The sequence below is a fragment of the Erpetoichthys calabaricus genome, chromosome 4 (assembly GCF_900747795.2).
Source record: "Erpetoichthys calabaricus chromosome 4, fErpCal1.3, whole genome shotgun sequence".
Taxonomy (NCBI): domain Eukaryota; kingdom Metazoa; phylum Chordata; class Cladistia; order Polypteriformes; family Polypteridae; genus Erpetoichthys; species Erpetoichthys calabaricus.
This window is the reverse complement of record NC_041397.2, coordinates 253,847,454-253,867,514: the sequence shown is the minus strand read 5'-3', so window position 1 is coordinate 253,867,514 and position 20,061 is coordinate 253,847,454. Positions and strand designations below refer to the sequence as shown.

General features: G+C 34.3%; 1 protein-coding gene across 1 annotated transcript in view; it reads right to left on the bottom strand.

Moving 5' to 3' along the window:
- tmem182a (transmembrane protein 182a) overlaps window positions 1-16,131 on the bottom strand; it is a 28,116-nt gene extending 11,985 nt beyond the window's left edge. The window contains exons 1-2 of the mRNA XM_028800653.2: window positions 15,842-16,131; window positions 11,798-11,918 (exon numbers count right to left, since the gene is read on the bottom strand). Of these exons, the coding sequence (XP_028656486.1) occupies window positions 11,798-11,918; window positions 15,842-16,000 (280 nt within the window). The 5' untranslated portion in view covers window positions 16,001-16,131. The remainder of the gene's footprint in view (window positions 1-11,797; window positions 11,919-15,841) is intronic.
- Between the last annotated feature and the right edge of the window lie 3,930 nt (window positions 16,132-20,061).

Genomic DNA, 20,061 nt, shown 5'->3' with positions numbered 1-20,061 from the left:
ACATCTGAATTTAATGGCTCTGTACTTTTCACTTACACAGACAATACTGAGTTCCTACCTAGTCAAAGAATATACAATTCTCCAAAGCCCACACTTACACAACTGCAAAAGCCTAGATTTTTCTTTTAAATGGGCACAACTTATAGATGACAAATATTACAAAGAAGACACATGATTTGAAAACTTCATATTTTATAATGAAAATGATTTATTGTACTGTGTGATATCAGATTACATTATTACTGACTAAGTAAAGCAGTTGGTTGTTTCAGTCCCACAGGAAGACTGTTTTGTGTCTCACTCACTCAGATGTGTTTGGCAGACATCTCAGATCTGAGAAAATGAGAGAGTGCACGTCAAAACATTTTTATTGGTTAAATCTGGCTAAAGATGTGGAATAATTTTCAAGCATCTTATCTGGATTATCAGATACTGTAGTTTCTGAACACTAATACGCCTTTACATTGTTAACACTTATACCAATAATAGAAATTCCATCTGAGAGAGTTGGGATTGACTTTAAGCAAATGATTAGGCATGTTGTTTATGAGGATATGATAATATGGGACACTGTGGTATTGGTTCTAATGTATGTACTCATTACAATTCAGACATTGTTTAAAATATATATATTTTATTATTTTTCTAGGTTCTCTAGTTATATTTTTGAGGGTTTTAAATATTATCTATCATTTCCATATGATTATTTCATTTATATTATGTCCCCACAATTTAGTATATTAAATTATTTTTGGTAATGTCATCATTTTCTTTTGATTATGAGCATTACCAAATAAAAATAACATAATAGTATGAATTAGCTTTGAGAATTAACTTTAAAACATGAAATAAACTGTAGAAATCCAATCTTCACATATAAAATCCCCCAAATTAAATTTAACCTGTATAGTTTGGTAAAGTGACAGCTCTGTTGTATCTGGGACTTTTATTCTCATCTCCCATGAACATTCAGCATTGCAGTCTTGCTATTACTTATGAGTACACTGAATTTTAATGTGTCATTGCTCATTTGGTTAAGAGAGTAAAGCTTATAAAATAATTTATACATTGTTAGTTTACGGTGTACATGGCAAGAATGGTAAGACAACAATTATCAATGACCTGTAATAAGATACTAGCTACAAAACTGGGAAAGTAAGTCACCAGCACCATCTGTAATATACACAGGTTCTTAATGCAGAGGTCCACAGTGGCTGAAAGATTTTCTTCCAACCAATTCCATAATTCATTGCTATTTACTTGTTAATTAATCTCATCACTTAATCAGGTGGCTTGCTCTAGCTCTCAGGTTTTTCACAATAAATAAATAAGTGATTTTTACTTCTATTCCAAATTTAGAAGAACGCTTATTGTTGCTATGACTTTTACTGAGTCTCTTAATTTCCTACTTTTTGCTTCATTATAATTTACCTACTTGTCAAGAATTTTGAGTTCTTTAGTGTTTCTTTTCATTAATCAGTAGACAATTAACTATGAGTGGCAAATAACAAGGGAGGCAACAGATAATCATCTAAATTGATGCCATTTAAACTCATATTCATCATGAAGTTGATGATTTTAATAAAATACCTTTTAAAAATAGAACACAAATTGGAGGATTTAGAGGATCTAATCTTTATTAGACAATTTTGCTGATTTTCCCAGAATATATATAGAGGGAGATAATTTCTGACATGGCAAAATAATCCATCCATCCATCCATTTTCCAACCCGCTGAATCCGAACACAGGGTCACGGGGGTCTGCTGGAGCCAATCCCAGCCAACACAGGGCACAAGGCAGGAACCAATCCCGGGCAGGGTGCCAACCCACCGAAGGACACACACAAACACACCAATCACACACTAGGGCCAATATAGAATCGCCAATCCACCTAATCTGCATGTCTTTGGACCGTGGGAGGAAACCGGAGCGCCCGGAGGAAACCCACGCAGACACGGGGAGAACATGCAAACTCCACGCAGGGAGGACCCGGGAAGCGAACCCGGGTCCCCAGGTCTCCCAAAACTGCGAGGCAGCAGCACTACCCACTGTGCCACCGTGCCGCCCTAGCAAAATAATATCTAGTATAAAGACCAGAATGTTTAATTAAATTAAACTTGACCTATGTGTTCAATTTTCATTCCAGACTCACTGTGTGACCCTAAACAACTCATATATCTCAACAATGCTTCCATTGCATAAATACTTTCTAATAAGTAAAAAACAAAACAAAACTGAAAAGTTAGGATAAAAAATATGATGAAGTGAAAAATGTAAGACCAAAATGAACTTTTGGAACTGGTAGGACACAATGAAACTTACAAATTTGAGAAAACTGTCTATCTTAAAACAGAGTGCCAGGCTTCATGTGAGTTTGTGGATTTTAACAGATTTGTACTCTTTATTTGGCAATTCTTTTTCAAAGAAATATGAACTACAATTACTTATCCAGTCATAAATAAAACAAATTTTTTAACTTGTTTATAAATTAAATATATTGGGCTTTGGTATTCTTGATTATGTGTATTCCATCCATCCATCCATTTTCCAACCCGCTGAATCCGAACACAGGGTCACGGGGGTCTGCTGGAGCCAATCCCAGCCAACACAGGGCACAAGGCAGGGAACCAATCCTGGGCAGGGTGCCAACCCACCGCAGGACACACACAAACACACCAAGCACACACTAGGGCCAATTTAGAATCGCCAATCCACCTAACCTGCATGTCTTTGGACTGTGGGAGGAAACCGGAGCGCCCGGAGGAAACCCACGCAGACACGGGGAGAACATGCAAACTCCACGCAGGGAGGACCCGGGAAGCGAACCCAGGTCCCCAGATCTCCCAACTGCGAGGCAGCAGCGCTACCCACTGCGCCACCGTGCCGCCCTTATGTGTATTCATTGTATTTATATATATTAATATCTCCTCAGTCTGCACCTGTTGATCACTGACCTAGCAATTCATACTATGAAAGTTATGTGACATTATCCACTGCCTGCACAGATACTGTAGATGTTGAAAGTCAAACAAACCACTCTGTATTAAGCTTTCAGTTACACACTTAGAAAAGAGACTTGCAGTTGTTAAGGTTGTTGGTTTGGGTTCAATTATATATTTGGATTTCACATTAAACTATGCTGAGGCAAAATCTTTAAAACAAATAATAATAATAATAATAATAAATACATTTTTTTTATATAGCGCCTTTCCCCTGCTCAAGACACTTCACAGATTTTAAGATAGAACAGCAGGGTATACAGTATATAGCATTGTACTAACCAGATAAATAAATAAAGAAGATTAAGACTGTAAATTCAGAGAAAAAAAGCCTAACAGACAACATAATTGATGGTCTAGCACACACACATAGTTTACATGAGCATCTTGACATAAAGGAAAATGTGACAAATGTTGCAAGATAAATATAAAATGAGTTTACTAATAATTAGCACAAAACATTATTTCTATTAATGTTATCAAAAACAAGAAAATCAAATGTAGCTAAAAAAGTACAAGTTCATTATATGTCAGTGCTTGTAGAGCTAACTTATACCTTTATTTATACATTCCTGATTTGGAGGTTTCTTTGATTAAAGCACATGCTGAAAAATAATTAAAGTATCGTATACTCTATTTCAAGCAAACATTTTCTAATACCTTATCTTTTTATATGAGAACAAAATTGGCAGTTCTTATGCCACAGTATATTTTATATGTTCAGTCTTTGCAATTTAACAACTTCAGTCACTGTTTTTAAATGTTTGAAGATTTTTTTGGTTTCCATTGTGCATTAATTTCTGTTTGAAGATGTAAATATAATCCTTAGTTGTAGCAACTTAAGCTTTATTTTTTATTAGTACTTTGCACTATCAGTTGTTTGTTGTCATGAGGCGATCCACACAAAAGCGGTACATCTACAGCTACAGAACCCAAGATGTGGATTTCCAGTGAAAACTATAATAAAAAAACATGCTCAGTATCAGAAAAGTGAGAGATCGGGAATGGGAATCCAAGCTCAGAATCAGGACAATGTGGGGAATCTTTCGGTCAAGGATGATGTGTGGCAAGGTACTGGAAATAAAAGAGGAGGAAGAAAATGAGTTGGGAGGAATAAGAACCAAGAAAGAAAAGCAGGTCTGCCTCTCCCTCTGAGTAGGTCAAGCTTTGTTAACATAGTGGGGAACACTTTATAATAATGTTTAATAGTAAGTCATTAACAAACATTATATAATGCTTAACAGATTATTAGTCCATGTACATTCCAATAATTATAAATGTTATTAAATGAAAATTCTTATATTGATATTGCTTTATAATAGCCTTTGTTAGTAACTTTCAGTGTTTAACAAACACTGTGTAATGCTTTTTCAAATTCTTAATAATTATTGGTTTTAACTATTTTCAACTACTATTTACTATTTATTTAACTATTTATAAATTGCTCCAAATAAACAGCTACATTAAAGCTAAGAAGCATTTCAGTGATGGAAAAGGTCTGCTGTTTCTTGCCAAACCCCCACCCCACAATGACAAGTGGAAAAACTGCATAACTGGCATTCTTTAGTGCAATAAGCTACTAACCCACCCCCACCCCCATATGTATACTTATAACACAGTGAAAGTAAAAGTAGGGCCTCTCAGCTGACTGATGTGTTACACAGAAATGTCTTATAGCCCTGTTCGTTTATACTATGAAAGCAGATATCATTACAGTTATCAGACAGTACTTGACAACAGCTGTTTCATGCTAGTATGCAGCACAAATGCACAAAACGTAATGCAACTAGAACAAGAAAACAGAATGTTCTTGTTCCAGAAAAAAAGTCAAAACTTACCCCTCATTTTCAATCTTAATTAAGTAATAAAGTGCGCACCATACCCTGCCATCTTGTCTTCAATTGTCTGAGAATCCATTAGGTTAAAGCAGGTACAAGTAGAAGTCTATAAAATTAATAAAACAAATCACACAATTCCTTGTGCTCTTGGTTCATGGTAGTGTTATGATGGGTCACATTCGTATTCCACTAATGTACTGTACTGTACAGTTCAGTTATTATTTTCTATGTACCTAATAGTTAATGATATCAGCTCTAAAAATTCTCTTCAGGATATTAGTCTGACTGTTAGGCAACCAGTATTCGTGTAAATAACACACTCTTTTTTATATGTCATTCTGCATTAAAAAAATATTAAACTGTTTTTCTTGCAAATATGCAGAGACTATCAAGCCTGTTCATTCATGATTTTTTATGAGAAAAAAATACTCTTTTGTATTTTAAAAAAGCAACACATTAAAAAAATATACAAGCATTTATTTGTGAAGTCACAAATAATTTAATACTCTTCTGCAACAATGATTATATTTCATGCCCAAACTGGTTATTCAGCTCTGGTGGTAACTCATTGCTACATCAAAGTTGTTAATATAAATCATTGATAATTACACAGCAGAGAGTATCTTCTCAAAAAATTTCAATACGGATACTATTAATATGCAAGTTCATACTCAATTTTTAAACTGGGTTTAAAGCATAATATTCTGTTTAAAATGTGAGCATTAGAACAAAAGAGACAACCAGAACACAGCATCATTAAAATTCTCCTTGCCTAAACCGATAGCTGAATATTATTTGCTTGAATTTTTTTTAATTCTCTCATGATGATTTAGTGATCCCTTTGTATACAAAGATTTGGACTGTGAATTGATATCGATGCTTAACCTAATTCAGGCTCACAGCACCTGAAGCCTGTCCCAGCGGCACAGGGCACATGGCAGGAAAGATCCCATCTGGCTACTTGTGAACTGTTTAAAAATAGTTTAGAAGATGCCAGATGAAACTTGCCTTTACGTGCTATATAGGGCTTAATGGGCATGGAAACACCTGAAACAACTTGAATGAACTGTGTCCTGTAACCAAAAAGGGCTACCTCTGTGACAGTGCCTCAATTAGTCTGAATTTGGGAGAAGAATCCAAAGAAAAGATTGAAAATGTGTCAGGAACACATCATTGACACACAACAGAAAGAGAGATAGAGATAGATTAAGAGAGGAGATAAGAGGTAAGAGTACTTTTGTCAGTAGTGAGGAGATGACCACACCATCAAACACATACGGGAGAGCTGTTTATGAAGGGTAACTGATGCATAGGATTTATTGTTTTGTCTAATTTTTTAGCTACTTTATTTTTTCCTTAGTGTGAGCCCTCCATTTTGTGTTTAAACAATATAAATTAAATTTTTATATATATTAGTCTCTGAGTTTACAATATGGAAATACAGGATACAGTAGAAAAATTAATTTCTGCATTGTGACTGGTTTAACATATGTGTAACTCATGATCTTAGGTTAATATACAGTATCAAATTTATTCAAACACTCACCTCTGCAAACACCAATATAACCAGTGCATAAGAATTTGCAAGTGGTGCAAATCACAAGAGGAATGAAAAAGAATTATGAAAGAAACCTGGTGGGATAGTTTAGTATTCCAAGAAGAGCATTAATGAAATTGAGACATAGCTGAGTAAGTATCACTTAAATAAGCCTAGTCTTACAATCAAGGCTTAATTGCTTTTACTAACACAAAGTGTTTCTTGTTAACTAAAGACAGGCTGAGAATCTGAGGCAATCCATGTTTATGTGTGCATTCATGATTTTTCAGAAGTCCTAAATAATGGGCATGGAGAACATCGTTCATGGCTTAAAAAGACAGAAGAGAGTGTATTATCTATAGATTGAGTGCCTGTGACCTTAAGTCCAAAGCTTATGGGATGTATGGTTTTATTACAGAATAGCTTAGAAAAGTAAAAAAGATACAAGTTACCATCCTGTTATTTGTAGTTATTTGTTTAAATGGACTTGAAACCAAATAACATATAGGAAAGAGACGGCCGCAGTCTTTTCAGCACCTGGATAAGGAGTCATACTTGAGTTGTACAAAATGCTAAAAAAATTGTAATTAAACAAAAAGAAAATGCATCTACTATTAAGAGAGTAAGAATGCATAACAATCTATAGCAGAACAATTAAATGCCTAAGTATGTTACAGTTCTGAATTTGAGCATTAAATAATTACATGTTATTGATACTGGCCAGTTTGATTGTAAAACAAATGTTTTTTTAAAGTTATACTTAAAGCACTTTTGATATTATTATTCAGTATTGTGAGTGATGTGAATGCATTTGGCAGCAAGTTAAAGTTAAATACAAAAACATAATTCAAAATGCCTAGAATATAATTTTATATGCAATAATATAGCACTTTTAGCAACCAAATAGAAAGCTGCAGCTTCTGTCAATGATGGGAGGCCTCCAAGTTCAAAGCTCGAGTTTGTTGAGTAGTTTGCCCCTACTATACATGTACAGTATACACCGTCACAAGGTATCTTAGGAGAAACCAAGGTCACATAGTTTACAGATAAAATATAAAAAGACAAACTGAATTGAGTAGAAAATTAGGTATGAACAAATAAGGTGTTCAGAAATCAAAGATTTACCCAATAAGCAATGTAAAGGGGAAAGAATGAGGAGAAATGTAATTATAATACAAGATAAATCAGGTTAAATTTTTCGAGATATTTTGCGTGGTATGTGAACATGTAATAAAACCAAGTCAAAATATGTAACAATCCAAAGAATTAAAGTAAATTGATAGTATTATGCAGTCATTTTCTCAACTAATACATTTATTCTTGGAACATCAACATATTGGAGTACAGTGCTATATAAAAATAATTCATGAATACAGTATGTAGCTCTGTAAAACAGTGTTTTTAATATGAAGACCCCTCTAATATGTTAATTGTATAGACTTTTTTTTAAAATAAAAAATATGTTCCTTTTTCATAGCAAAAGAGCAAAAGTCAGTGTTGAACAGATTTTCTAGTAGAGGATTCTTATCTGGGAAAGAAAATGCTGACCTGAATTTGCCAACCATGTGATATTTACCTACTGATTTTGTAAAAACCGTGATAATTTTTTTTAAGATTATTCTGAGAAATCAATGTGGAGATACACAAATAATGCTGAGAGCTGTCCTGGTGTCTGGGAACCATGTGGTATTTTTGTTAATTATTTCTATAATAAATCCTGTTACCTTCAGAACCTGCCTTTTCCCATTGGAAGGCCACAAGGAGAGATAAACAATCCCAGTAATACTGGGTACAAGACAAGAAACAACTTTAAATAAGGTGTACATTTATGAACACACCCTACATGCACCCCTACTGAGCCAACGTAGAACTCAAAGACTAAAATTCACCAAAAAAGTCTCAGATTTATTTCTTCAGGATGTGCAAGGAAACCAGATAACCCAGAGAAAACCTAAAAGAGACACACAATGCAAATAGATGCTGACTCAACGGAGAGCCAAATACACAGAAAATGAATTATTACATTGTTTTAAGAAAGGCACAAAAGCACATAGTAGATGCCAAATTGATGCACAACGAAATGATGGCAGTGTTGAAAACAGAAAATGCAAAAACATCTTTGGGTCTGTGCAGTGAAATCATAAAAAAGGAGCCAAATGTTCCTAAGTATATACAGTATATCTAAGCTATCTCAAAGTGTAGCTCTAGTTGTTGACCAAGCAGATTTACAAACAATTGAACATTTCAGTTAATGAATGATAACATATGACAACTTCCAAACATTTAATTCTGTTTATTTTGCTTTGAAAGAAGAATAGGGTGCATGAATGAAGATAGGGTGCATGAAGCCAGATATATCTTTCACCAGATTTAGGAGGATGGCACCGAACTTTTGTAAATCATACCACAATATGAGCCTTAGAGAGACACATCCAAATAATATGCTACGCAGCACTGCATAAAAGTATACAATATAAAGTATATTGTCACCTTAAAAGTCCAAGTCTATTTGTATAGAGCCAGTCATGATAAACACCAGTCTATGGTACTTTACCATGTAACACAATATAAGATGAACAGATATGTGTTTAAATATTTAGTCATAGCTTGGGTCACACTGCATACTAGTTTCAAATTCAGCTGCTCAAAATAGCCCATAAATAACAATGTTAGTTGAAGTGAGTATTTTAAACTAAACCTTCCCTTGTTTTGTTGCTATTTATTTCTATTATTGCTTAATCTTAATTGTTTTCTCTTCTTGTAACTTTTTTGAACTTCTGTAAAGCACTCTGAGCTACATTGTTGTATGAAAATGTGCTCTATAAATAAATGTTTCTGTTGTAAATATCAAGGCCATAACAGAACAGATAGGATCACCTCCCTTCAAAACAGACTCAAGAGAAATTTACTTGACAGGTTTAGAATATTACTTTGTAGATTGTGGAAGGGAAGTGGGCAGTGTCAAAGGGCATTGTTAGACCTACAAGACATTTAAAGCAGAAAGACAAACAAACTCAATCAAACTCTAGCTTTTACTGTAACGTTAACTAAATTTAATAATCATGCTTTTTTGTTTTGTGCATACTCTAGACCAGGGGTCTCCAATCACAGTCCTGGAGGGCCGCAGTGGCTGCAGGTTTTTGCTCCAACCCAATTGCTTAATAAGAAGCACTAATTGCTCAAATAACACTTCTGCTCCACTTTAGTTGTCTCGCTCATTAACATTTTGAATGCGTATTGCTTATTTTCATCTTAAACAGCTGTATTCATTCAGTTTTTAATGGATCCTAATTAGCAATAACATGCGAATGACAAAAGAGACCAGCATTTCTCCATTTGGCTTGTTACCATTTATGCCAGTGTGTATTTATCTTGCATTATTTGGTTTAATTAAATACTTGGAAGGAAAGTAAAGAGAAAAAAGTGAATGATTGAGAATTGCTCGTCCATTTTAGCCTTCAAATCATTTGGATGATATCCTTAGATAGGGGAAGAAAGTCTAGGATATCAGAATGACCTGACATAGCAGAGTTAAAGCACTAACAAGCCATGAAATTAAATTATTGGCAGAATTGCTTTCTAATTAAGCAACCGGGTTAGAACAAAAACCTGCAGCCACTGCGGCCCTTCAGGACTGTGATAGGAGACCCCTGCTCTAGACAATCAAAAGTTATATCTAATGCTGTAAAACATTTTCATATGCAATACCTGAATTGTGGAAGCTGCCATAATAAAGACATTAAAAAAAATCAACTATTGCACCATATGCCATAACATAAATGCTAGTCATAATTCAAATTTAAAGATACCTAGTTATATACAAGGGAACATGGTCTTGGATATTATTGTAGAGGTGAATATCTTTTACATGTAGTGCTGCAAACCCTTTAGACTTTTCTCAATTTCTGTATAAATATGACCTAATATGTGACCAGATTTTTACATAATTCCTTAAACTAAATAAAGAGAACCCAATTAAACAAATACATAACAAAAACCATTATACTCATTTATTTATTAAGAAAAATGATCCAATGTTATACTTTTATGTGTAAAAAAGAAGTATGTAAATATTTGTTTTCAGTAGCTGGAGTGATCCTTTGTGTAGCAATAACTTCAACTAATTGTTTCTGGCTGTTGATCAGGCCTTCACAAAGGCATGGAGGAATTTTACCCAGTTCCTCCTTGCACGACTGCTTCAACTCATGGATGTCAATGTGTTTCCTTGCATAAACTGTTTCTTTTTGGTCCTTCCACAATGTTACTACAGAATTAAGGTTGTGACTTTCACAAAACTGTTCCCAAAACATGAAATGTCTTCTGCTTTAACCATTCTTAGGCAGAATGACTTTTGTTTTTAGGGTTGCTGTCTTGCTGCCTGATCCACTTTGTTTTGAGCTTCAACTTACAGACTTATTCCCTCACATTCCCCTGTAGACTTTGCTTGAACAATTCAGATATCATAGTTCCGTCAATAATGGTAAGCTGTCCTGGTACAGAGGCAGCAAAGCAGGCCTAAACAATCATACTGCTAAAACATCATGTTTCACGGATGGAATAAGGTTATTATGCTAAAATGAAATGTTTGCTGTTTCACAAACATAATGCTTCCAATTCAAGCCAAAAAGTTACATTTTGGACTCATTCATCTACAAAACATTCTTCCAATAACCATTGGTGTTCAGCATTGTCCTAATGGTGGACTCATGAACAGTGACATTAGACAATGAAAGAGAGGCCTATAGATTCTTAGACATTACCCTGGGGTTCTTTGTGACCACCTAGAATATCACACGCCTTACTCTTGGTGTCATCCTTTTTGGTTAACCATTCCTGTGGGGAGGGTAACAATATCATTGAATTTTCTCCATTTGTACCTGATCTGTCTGGCATTTGACTAGTTGAGTCCACATTCTTTAGAAATGGTTGTGTGACCTTTTCTGGCCAAGTGACTTTCAACAACTATTTTTCTGAGGTCCTCATCTATCTCTTTTGATCAAAGTATGATACACTTACCTGTGCGGTAAAGACCAGGCTGTTAGTGAAGACCCATAAGTGCCTTGAGCATGGGAAAGGCGCTATATAAATAAAATGTATTATTATTATTATTATTATATTTATGTTCTTTCAAGGGCAGGGCCTCTCACATGCACACATGATTGTCATTCCATTGACTGAAATAGTTGACTCTAATTTCCCCTTCGAATAAACTGATAATCAGAGAGATTCATATACTTTTTCACACACAAGTATGTAACAGTGAACCATTTTCTCAATAAATGAACAAGTATAAAAAGTTTTGTATCATTTGTCTTATTTATGTAGAAAGAGAAAAAAATTTAAACAGTACCTAAACTTTCTAGTACAACTGTTAATCTTTACAAAGAATTATGTATATTTCTAATTTTATTGCAGACTTACTAAACCAGAACTTCCATATATCGTCTTCGGAAAACATCCCACTGAATTTACATCTCCAGAAAAATCCCTCATGGTGGAAGGTTGTATGAAATTCTTTTGAAGAAATCATTCCATCACCACGCTAAGCAAAAAGACAAGCAATTTAATAAAAATAGTTAGTCTGAAGAGTAACACCGGTTCCAGTAAATGAATGCATAATCCAAGGAAGGCGGAGCAGGACATCATTTAAAAAGTATCTGGCTAATATTTTGATAAAGAAGCCCTACAATATTTTGTCAAAATACAGTCACATAACTTAATGATAATGCTAAGTTAAGAGTTTAATGAACAACATTCAACATTTGGTCCAGTAAACTACTGCAATTTATGGATTTATCCAAAATGATGATAGATCCTATTTTATCACGAGCAACACATGTCCTTTGTGTTTTGTGTAATTAACATATCAATACAAACTAAAACAAACAAAACAAGATATTGGAAAAAAATTTCTGTATCATTTTGACACTAGAGAAATAATGCAGAAATAATGCAGGAAGTATTCAGACACAAACCTAGTAAACATCATACGTAGACATTGAATTGTGATTCCCAAATAATTCAGTCAACACATATTATTCAACAATATCCGTTATATAGGTAATTGGCATCAGTAAGGATAAAATAAAAAAATACTGTAGCATCAACGTCTGCATTGTAATTTCCATCTAGGTAACTGGGAAATAACTTTAATAATAATGGGTGATGGCTAAATAGCCTTGTCTCATTAAAATATTTATATACTGTATAATATTTATATGTGCTTGACATATGCATGTGACTTTCATTTGGTACCTTTGCATTACCTAAAGAAATCCCAGACAGTTTAATGATTTATCTAGCACCTACAGTAATTATGACAAAATAAATGGACCAATCAGTTATACCATGCAGACACAGGAAACACCCTTAATGAAACAGGTGATCTTTATTTAACAAAATTTTATGAATTCTCCATGCTCTTACATTAGTTGCACCAGGGCCCATGAAGGCGTACTGTAGTAAGGGTAGTTAATACTTTCAGAATCTGCCATGTTCTTCATTTATATATCCATTAACATGTCCCAGGGAGACAAACCAGGCATCTCTATCCTTAATAGTATTCTCCTGGTACTTCACCAGGTAGTTCAGGCATACCCATCACCAGAAGACATATTCTCCTTCAAACATTTCCTGGGCCAGTTCCTGGGTCTTCTTCCAGATGACTATGCCTGTATGCCCCATATCAAGTCACTTACTTTGTATCACCACGATATGCTCAAATCACCTCACCCATCATAGGAATTAAATCACTACCCATAACCAATCAAAAGATGGTGACTGGCTTATAATAAACTGAATGTGATACCACTATATTCTATTACAATACTTTTAAAACTCCAAACATTATACTGATTTGTTTATCAGTCTCACAGCCTCACCTCTTGACAAAACCCTATATATGGGGCATCTGCTTCCCACTAACCTCCAGAGAGCAAGACACTCTTACGACAGAGAACTATGACCTCAGACTTAGAAGATCTAACTGTAAATTACATTACAGTATGTTTGACTGACAAACTGATTTACACACAAAAATAATTGAAAAGAACCACTCAACACTGCACCAGCTCATTCAGTATATTGATGTACACCTAGGGCTCCAATGAAGTCCAGAAATCTCCGGTTTTGTTATTAGTTTGGATATATTTGAATGGATGAAATGTTGACATACAAAATATGTAAACCATCCAAATAACAATAAAGTAAAAACATTTTCATGAATATGATTTACTGTAATTCAAACAAAGCTAACTGAAAGTAATCAATAAGTTGACGTACAGGTGAGCAAGGAATCAATAATGAAGTCCTGCAAAGCTTGCAATAGATGGTCACTCTAATTTAACATCAAGTAAAAAAACAAAATCACTGCTCCTAAAAAAAGGACTGAACTCTATCAAGAAGAAGACATAAGAATGGCATACTTATTTAGTACCCTTCACAAAATACCACAGGGGAATAAAAATGTCTATACATGTAATCTGGCAGACACCCATGAGCCTTCAAAAAGCTAGGCAGGGTATAAGAGGTGCCTTATAAATGGAAAGGCCTTGGTTACATTGGATATGAAGTTCAACTATCACACACACATACCATCACTCACTCATTAATATTCATGATGCATAAAAATACCTCTTAAGAAAAACCTCCCTAAGAATGGACAAACTCCACAGAGAACCTGACTAGACATGGATTCAAACCCAGCCACGTAGATCTGTGATGCATATCCACTAACCACCATGCCACAGTGCTCCAAGTCCATTCTGAAACACAATAAATTGTGAATAGCTCAAGGGGTGAATACTTTTTATGGCAGGAGTATCTTGTCAAAACCATTTTTTCAAGAGATAAATTACCAAGATGGAATTGAAATTTGACAAGTAAAATACTAATCAGACTGAAGCAGCAGTCAAAACAGTAAAGCTCTGGGGTCAGTAACTTGTTCAAATATAGACCTATAACATTTATTTTAATTTTCAAAAAATCTTTAGTTGGTGTTGTATTCAATTTTACTTTCAATTAAACGGTATTCTCTCATTTTACTGATCTTTTATTAGGACTCTCTCATGCAGAAATACTTTTAAACTGTTTATGTAGTCTATATATATATCAAGGGCAATGGGTGCAATTAATTTTAAATGTGCAATTATACCAGCTGCATATTAACCTACTAGCAGGTCTTCAGACATAACCCCTAAAAGAAATCCATGGAGATTTAAGGAAAACATGAAAAGCCACACAGCGTTTCATGTGGTGTAAGGTTGTAACTCTACAGCTGTGCAACTCTCCTGCATCTTATCTATGTAAATGCATGTTATGTAATATACAGTATATGGGATTCTTAAGACTAGACAGAGTATTGTCTTTCATGTCTTCCACTGGGTCAACATTTTTTCACTCCTTCATTGTGTCTTAGGTGTTAATTAACTGAATGATGAACATTTCTGTTTGCTAATAACAAGAACTATCTACAGTATATATTTAGTATGATAAGAGGACTTCTAAAAGGATAACTGTATCTCATTATTCTATATTCATACTCTGCTCACTAGTGTAACTTTTTAAAACATTGAAAATGCATTAAGTGTTGCATTTACTTAATCAAAATACTTTTGTATTTATAAGATTTTAAATATTAAAACTATGTTTAACTGAGCTTTAAGAAAAAAACTGTTTTGATATGTACAGTACTTTATAATGTTCTTTAATATATCTGTACATAAAGGAATAAATTACAAAATAAAAGCAAATCAAGCAACATTCTCACTCATGAAAATAAGCTATAGTTTAAGGTAAAATGAGGTATCTTATTTGTTTATGTTTTATATTAACTTCCTGTTATTACATTTTGTAAACCACCTTGAGCTACATTGTGTATATGAAAACATGCTATACAGATAAATGTTGTTGTTGTAGTAAACTGCAAATGAGTGATTTGAATTGTATGGAAAATCTTTTTTTTATTTTGAAAGAGCACTATCTCTTCAATGTTTAATTACAAGCATACACTTTTGAAATTTAAATATTGCTCAACAGACCCTGAAAGGTACAATAAACGAAACATTTAAAAATAATTCAAGTATTGGGGTATTTTGTATTATTATGAATTAGAACACATTCTGAGTCCCAAAAAGCAGAATATTACTTTGAAAAAACAGTCACTGCATGTCATCTGCAAACTTTATAATTACCCCAGATTTAAAGTCCCATATGTAGATGATGAATTCATGAATGTAAACACCAAGTGTAGATAAGAAGAGACACACATAATCAAAAATCAGGTAAAATAGTGAAACAACATTTTAATACATAAGTTAATCAGTTTGGTTTAATCCCAAAATACTCAATTATATATCTGCATTTGTTTTACTTAAATTTTTTTCTTAAGTTTATTATCATGTTAAAAAATGAAGGCAATCCACCTGTCAGTGCAAATCAGATAGCCAGATAATAAAAATGACAAACCTCAGTGGGTTCAGTATTGGGAGTATCGTTTCTTTTCCCAGCAGCTGAACATGTTTCCGAAGCCAACAGCCAATAATCCGTACCGAAGGCCAAAAGAAAAAACACTGCCCCAACTGCACCAAAAAAGCCTGCAAAAAACAAGGCAACACTAAGCTTCATAGTGATTCACGATTCCTTTACAACTTTGTCTCACTTGACACCTTCAGTTGAATAAGCCCTTTAACTCATGTGACTGTAAAGTTTTGCTGTTTGCCTGACTGTTGTAAACTGTCTAGCAAATGGGACCCTCTGTCTATTTCTGGATATTGACAGAAGGTCTCCTCTGCTGAGGGGAGCGGTCAGTCAAAAATAGCTGGCAATTGGCCTTTGCTGCTGATATGAAAAAGGAGACATGAAACACATTGAAAATCCTAATGTGGCTGTCTGGTTTTGGAAAAAAAAATACTCTGTACATGTTGTGGTGATATTTTATAAACATTTCAACTAATCAGTTTGATGAACTTCTTTAATATATTCAGGCGAATGTATTTGAAATGCAAAGTGATCAAACATTCACTGTAACTTTAAATGCAATTATACTTGCTACAGTTCACAAAAACTTAGCCTACCCCAGTTACTTGTGCAAGTGCATTATGTTTCCTTGTTGCTATGTTTAATTCATTGATCTTCTAATTTAAATGATAATTGTATGAAAATTGCAAGTCAGAGGATAATACCAGGGTTATTTCACAGCAGTACTGCTGTACAACTTTAAAATAATTTCAATTCACTTATGTATAGTTAAGAAGAAATACCTATGCATTGAATTAAATTTTTTCTTATAAAGGTTGATTGCTCTTATAAATGCCATACACTTTACCAATACAGTATAATTAAAACAGACCACAAAACCAGAATTATGAACACAAAACATAATGTAATTAGGTGTATGAATACATAAGAGGGTTTTTATAAATCCTTAAATGCATATAAGATTCCTAAAGCATCCAAAAGACAAGGAAGAGGAAATAAAAAATCTCGGCCCAACTATCAACTTCCCTGGCTGGCATAAAGACACTTGATGGCACAAGTAGCCACTTATGATTCCAATGAAGCATAATGAAGTTCTAACACTGTATTCACCATTGGGTGATGACATGTCCACTCTAAGAGCCTGTTCCAAATGAGGAAAAATAATGTGATTAAAAAAGGCAAATATTACTGGAGGACAATGAAAGGGGAAGAGCATTTAAAGGAATCAACAACAGGCAAACAATTATCAAAAATAAACATGCAGAGTCTCTTTAGCAGCTTTAAAAAATTTGCTATGTTAAAATATTGTGTGTACAGTATACTGTAACATTAGTAGGAAGGGCATTCCAGAGTTTGGGAGACTATACCTAAAGGCTCTGTAAACTAGCTGTATTTATTCTGTTCATTTTAAAAACATATTTGTCTATTGTGTATACAGTGTGAATTCTGGGGTGTAAATATTAATAAGGTAAGAGTGGAGTTAAGTCATTTACAACTTTATTTGGCAAACAGAAGGATTTAAAATTTGGTTCCAAACTTAGCTGGAAACTTAACTGAAGAATAAAGGCGCATTATAAATAAAATGTATTATTATTAATTATTATTATTATTATTATTATTATTAAGAACTGAATTTTACTTTATCATTTATCATGGACTGCCATTTTTGATGAAGGTAATTCTTTATCATTGCAGAGTCTTATTCATTGTAAAATTGTAATGAGTGTACCATGTTTAAAGACTAAATACAAAAATATTTTGTATCAAGGAGGAACAGATAAAACAAAACTTCAAAATCAGTCCTATTGAAAATCAATAGGGAAAAAATTACTATATTTTAGCATTATTTCCATTAGTCCAAGCATTTTTTGAATTTGTCTGTTTCATGACAGAGTAAATGTGAACTACTGTAGAGCCTATCTCAGAAGCAACAGATTTAAAGGAGGAACAAACACTTATCAGTACACCAATCACATATTCACCTACTTTCACTGGAACTAGGATTTACAGTATAGTCAAGTATTAACCTTCTGTTGGGCTTTTCAGATGGAAAAATTAAAAAGAGGAACTCTGGACATAGGGTGGATGACTACCCAGAAACTGACTCTAAGTCACTGGAGATGTAAGGCAATAGTGCTAATATTCCCCTGTGCCATCCACATTGATATAAAAATATTAGTAATGTAGTACTTACATTTAGATGATTTTAAAAATGATTACATACTGTACTTTTTCTTTTATTTTAGTGAACATTCACACTGCCTAAAAATAGTGTAAAGTGGATGAGTGGAATATGTCTTTGTCCACATTTGAGAGTTTCACCATGAGATTAACAAACATTTCAGAAGGAATTGCACTCTTACATTAAGCTCAAGCTAATTATCATAAATGCAGTACATTTTACAAGTGCTAATGAAAAGCCCAATTAATAAACACTGTAGTGTGAAATTGTTATTTACCCTGGCAGAAATTCCTGCAAACAGCCTTCCATTCCTTTAGTATTCACACTGCACATAGAGATTTTTTTCTTTTTTAAAGATTTTGTTTCTTGAATTTAAAATTAACTCTTTAAAAAGTCAACGTTTACAATTGCCCTTGGTGTGCAAATTAGACATTGTTTGCATGTTTGTCTAATTCAATTAGTCAGATTTCTTTAATGAAAGAGGTCTTCAGTTCAAAGACAATGGTTTTGAAAAATGGACTAATACTCTGGACTGATTCGGCTTCACTAAATACTGTATGTTTAACGCATCTTTTCATTTATCGCCTTTTTTCTTATTCACTAAAAGCTGGTACAAACAGATTTTTTTGCAGTCTGAGAAGTGGGTAGTGCCCGGGATTGGTTCCTGCCTTGTGCCCTGTGTTGGCTGGGATTGGCTCCAGCAGACCCCCGTGACCCTGTGTTCGGATTCAGCGGGTTGGAAAATGGATGGATGGATGGATTTTTATGTTACGTTTTTGTCATGCTTTAAATCTGGCTTATTTTAAAATCTACATATACTAGGGGGCTCTGCCCCCTGCTCGCTTCGCTCGCCAACCCCTGGCGTTGGGACATGACAAAGAGTGAGATGTATGAATTAGATATAGAATAGTGTGCAGCCTTGGATGATGCGCATAGAAATAACAAATAAAGTATCAAGAAGCGGAAAGCAAATGTCTATGCGTTGGAATGTAGGTGTGTTGTTTTTATCAGGACGTAAATGTAGAACAATATCTCTGTGAAATGGAGGCTCACCATCTTTACTTTGAAAGACAATTGCCACTTCATTAACGACGGGCAGATTGTATCGTCTTGGATCTTGTTCTTTGTCCTTTATCAAGACCAAAGCAATTGTAGTTGCCGCTTTACCTTCTGCATTTGCTTTTGTATTTGCCTCCTTTTCAACTTCATGTAGCATTTTTATAGACTTAGCTAATGGGTGATTGTTTATGACATGAGTGACGTTTCTTATTATAAGCTCTGTGCATTGTTTGTTTTCAGGAAGGTTCATGCGTTGATAGATTGCCTCATCTGGATCTAGGATGTAGATTTGTGCATATTTGCGTTGTTGATTTGTTTGAGGGTGCACTGTTCCAATGCGATGCAATATTTGTCCACATATGCGAAAGCAGTATGGGCCATTGCCTTTTGGTGGCCTGATATGTACTCCGGTAGATGCAAAAACAAATGAACTATTGTAGGATGTAATGCAGTTCATAAAGTTTTTACTTTCAGGCACATTGTTAGTTAGAAGCTTCTTTAGATATTCAGGATATGAATGTAAAGGAGGCAGTCTAATCTGACCTTTTTGACAACAACGTGTAAATTCATTATTTGTATTGCCAGTTGTTTCTTCTGTGAAGTTAAGTGAATGACAATGATTGCAAATGACATTCATTAATCCCAATGAATTTTCCTCAATAGTGGATTCCTTATTGAAGGCGTTTTCAGCCATTTTGCGTAAGCGTTTAACAGGTGTGTGGCGTTGATGTCCGCGACGGGCATGTTTCGCTTTTTGCGTTTGATTGCCTTTTTGTTGCATGTCCATTATTTGTGACGCGCTATTTTTTTCTTTTTTTTTATTCGCCTCCGCTTTGCGCAAAGTCCGTTTCAGTCTACGCCGTGCATTGTTTGTATCGAGCCTTGTCCGTTTTTGTATGTCGGTCATTTGAGCTTGGTGCTTTTCGCGTCTTGCTTTTTTTTTTTCTGTCAGTTCATTTGCGCGTTG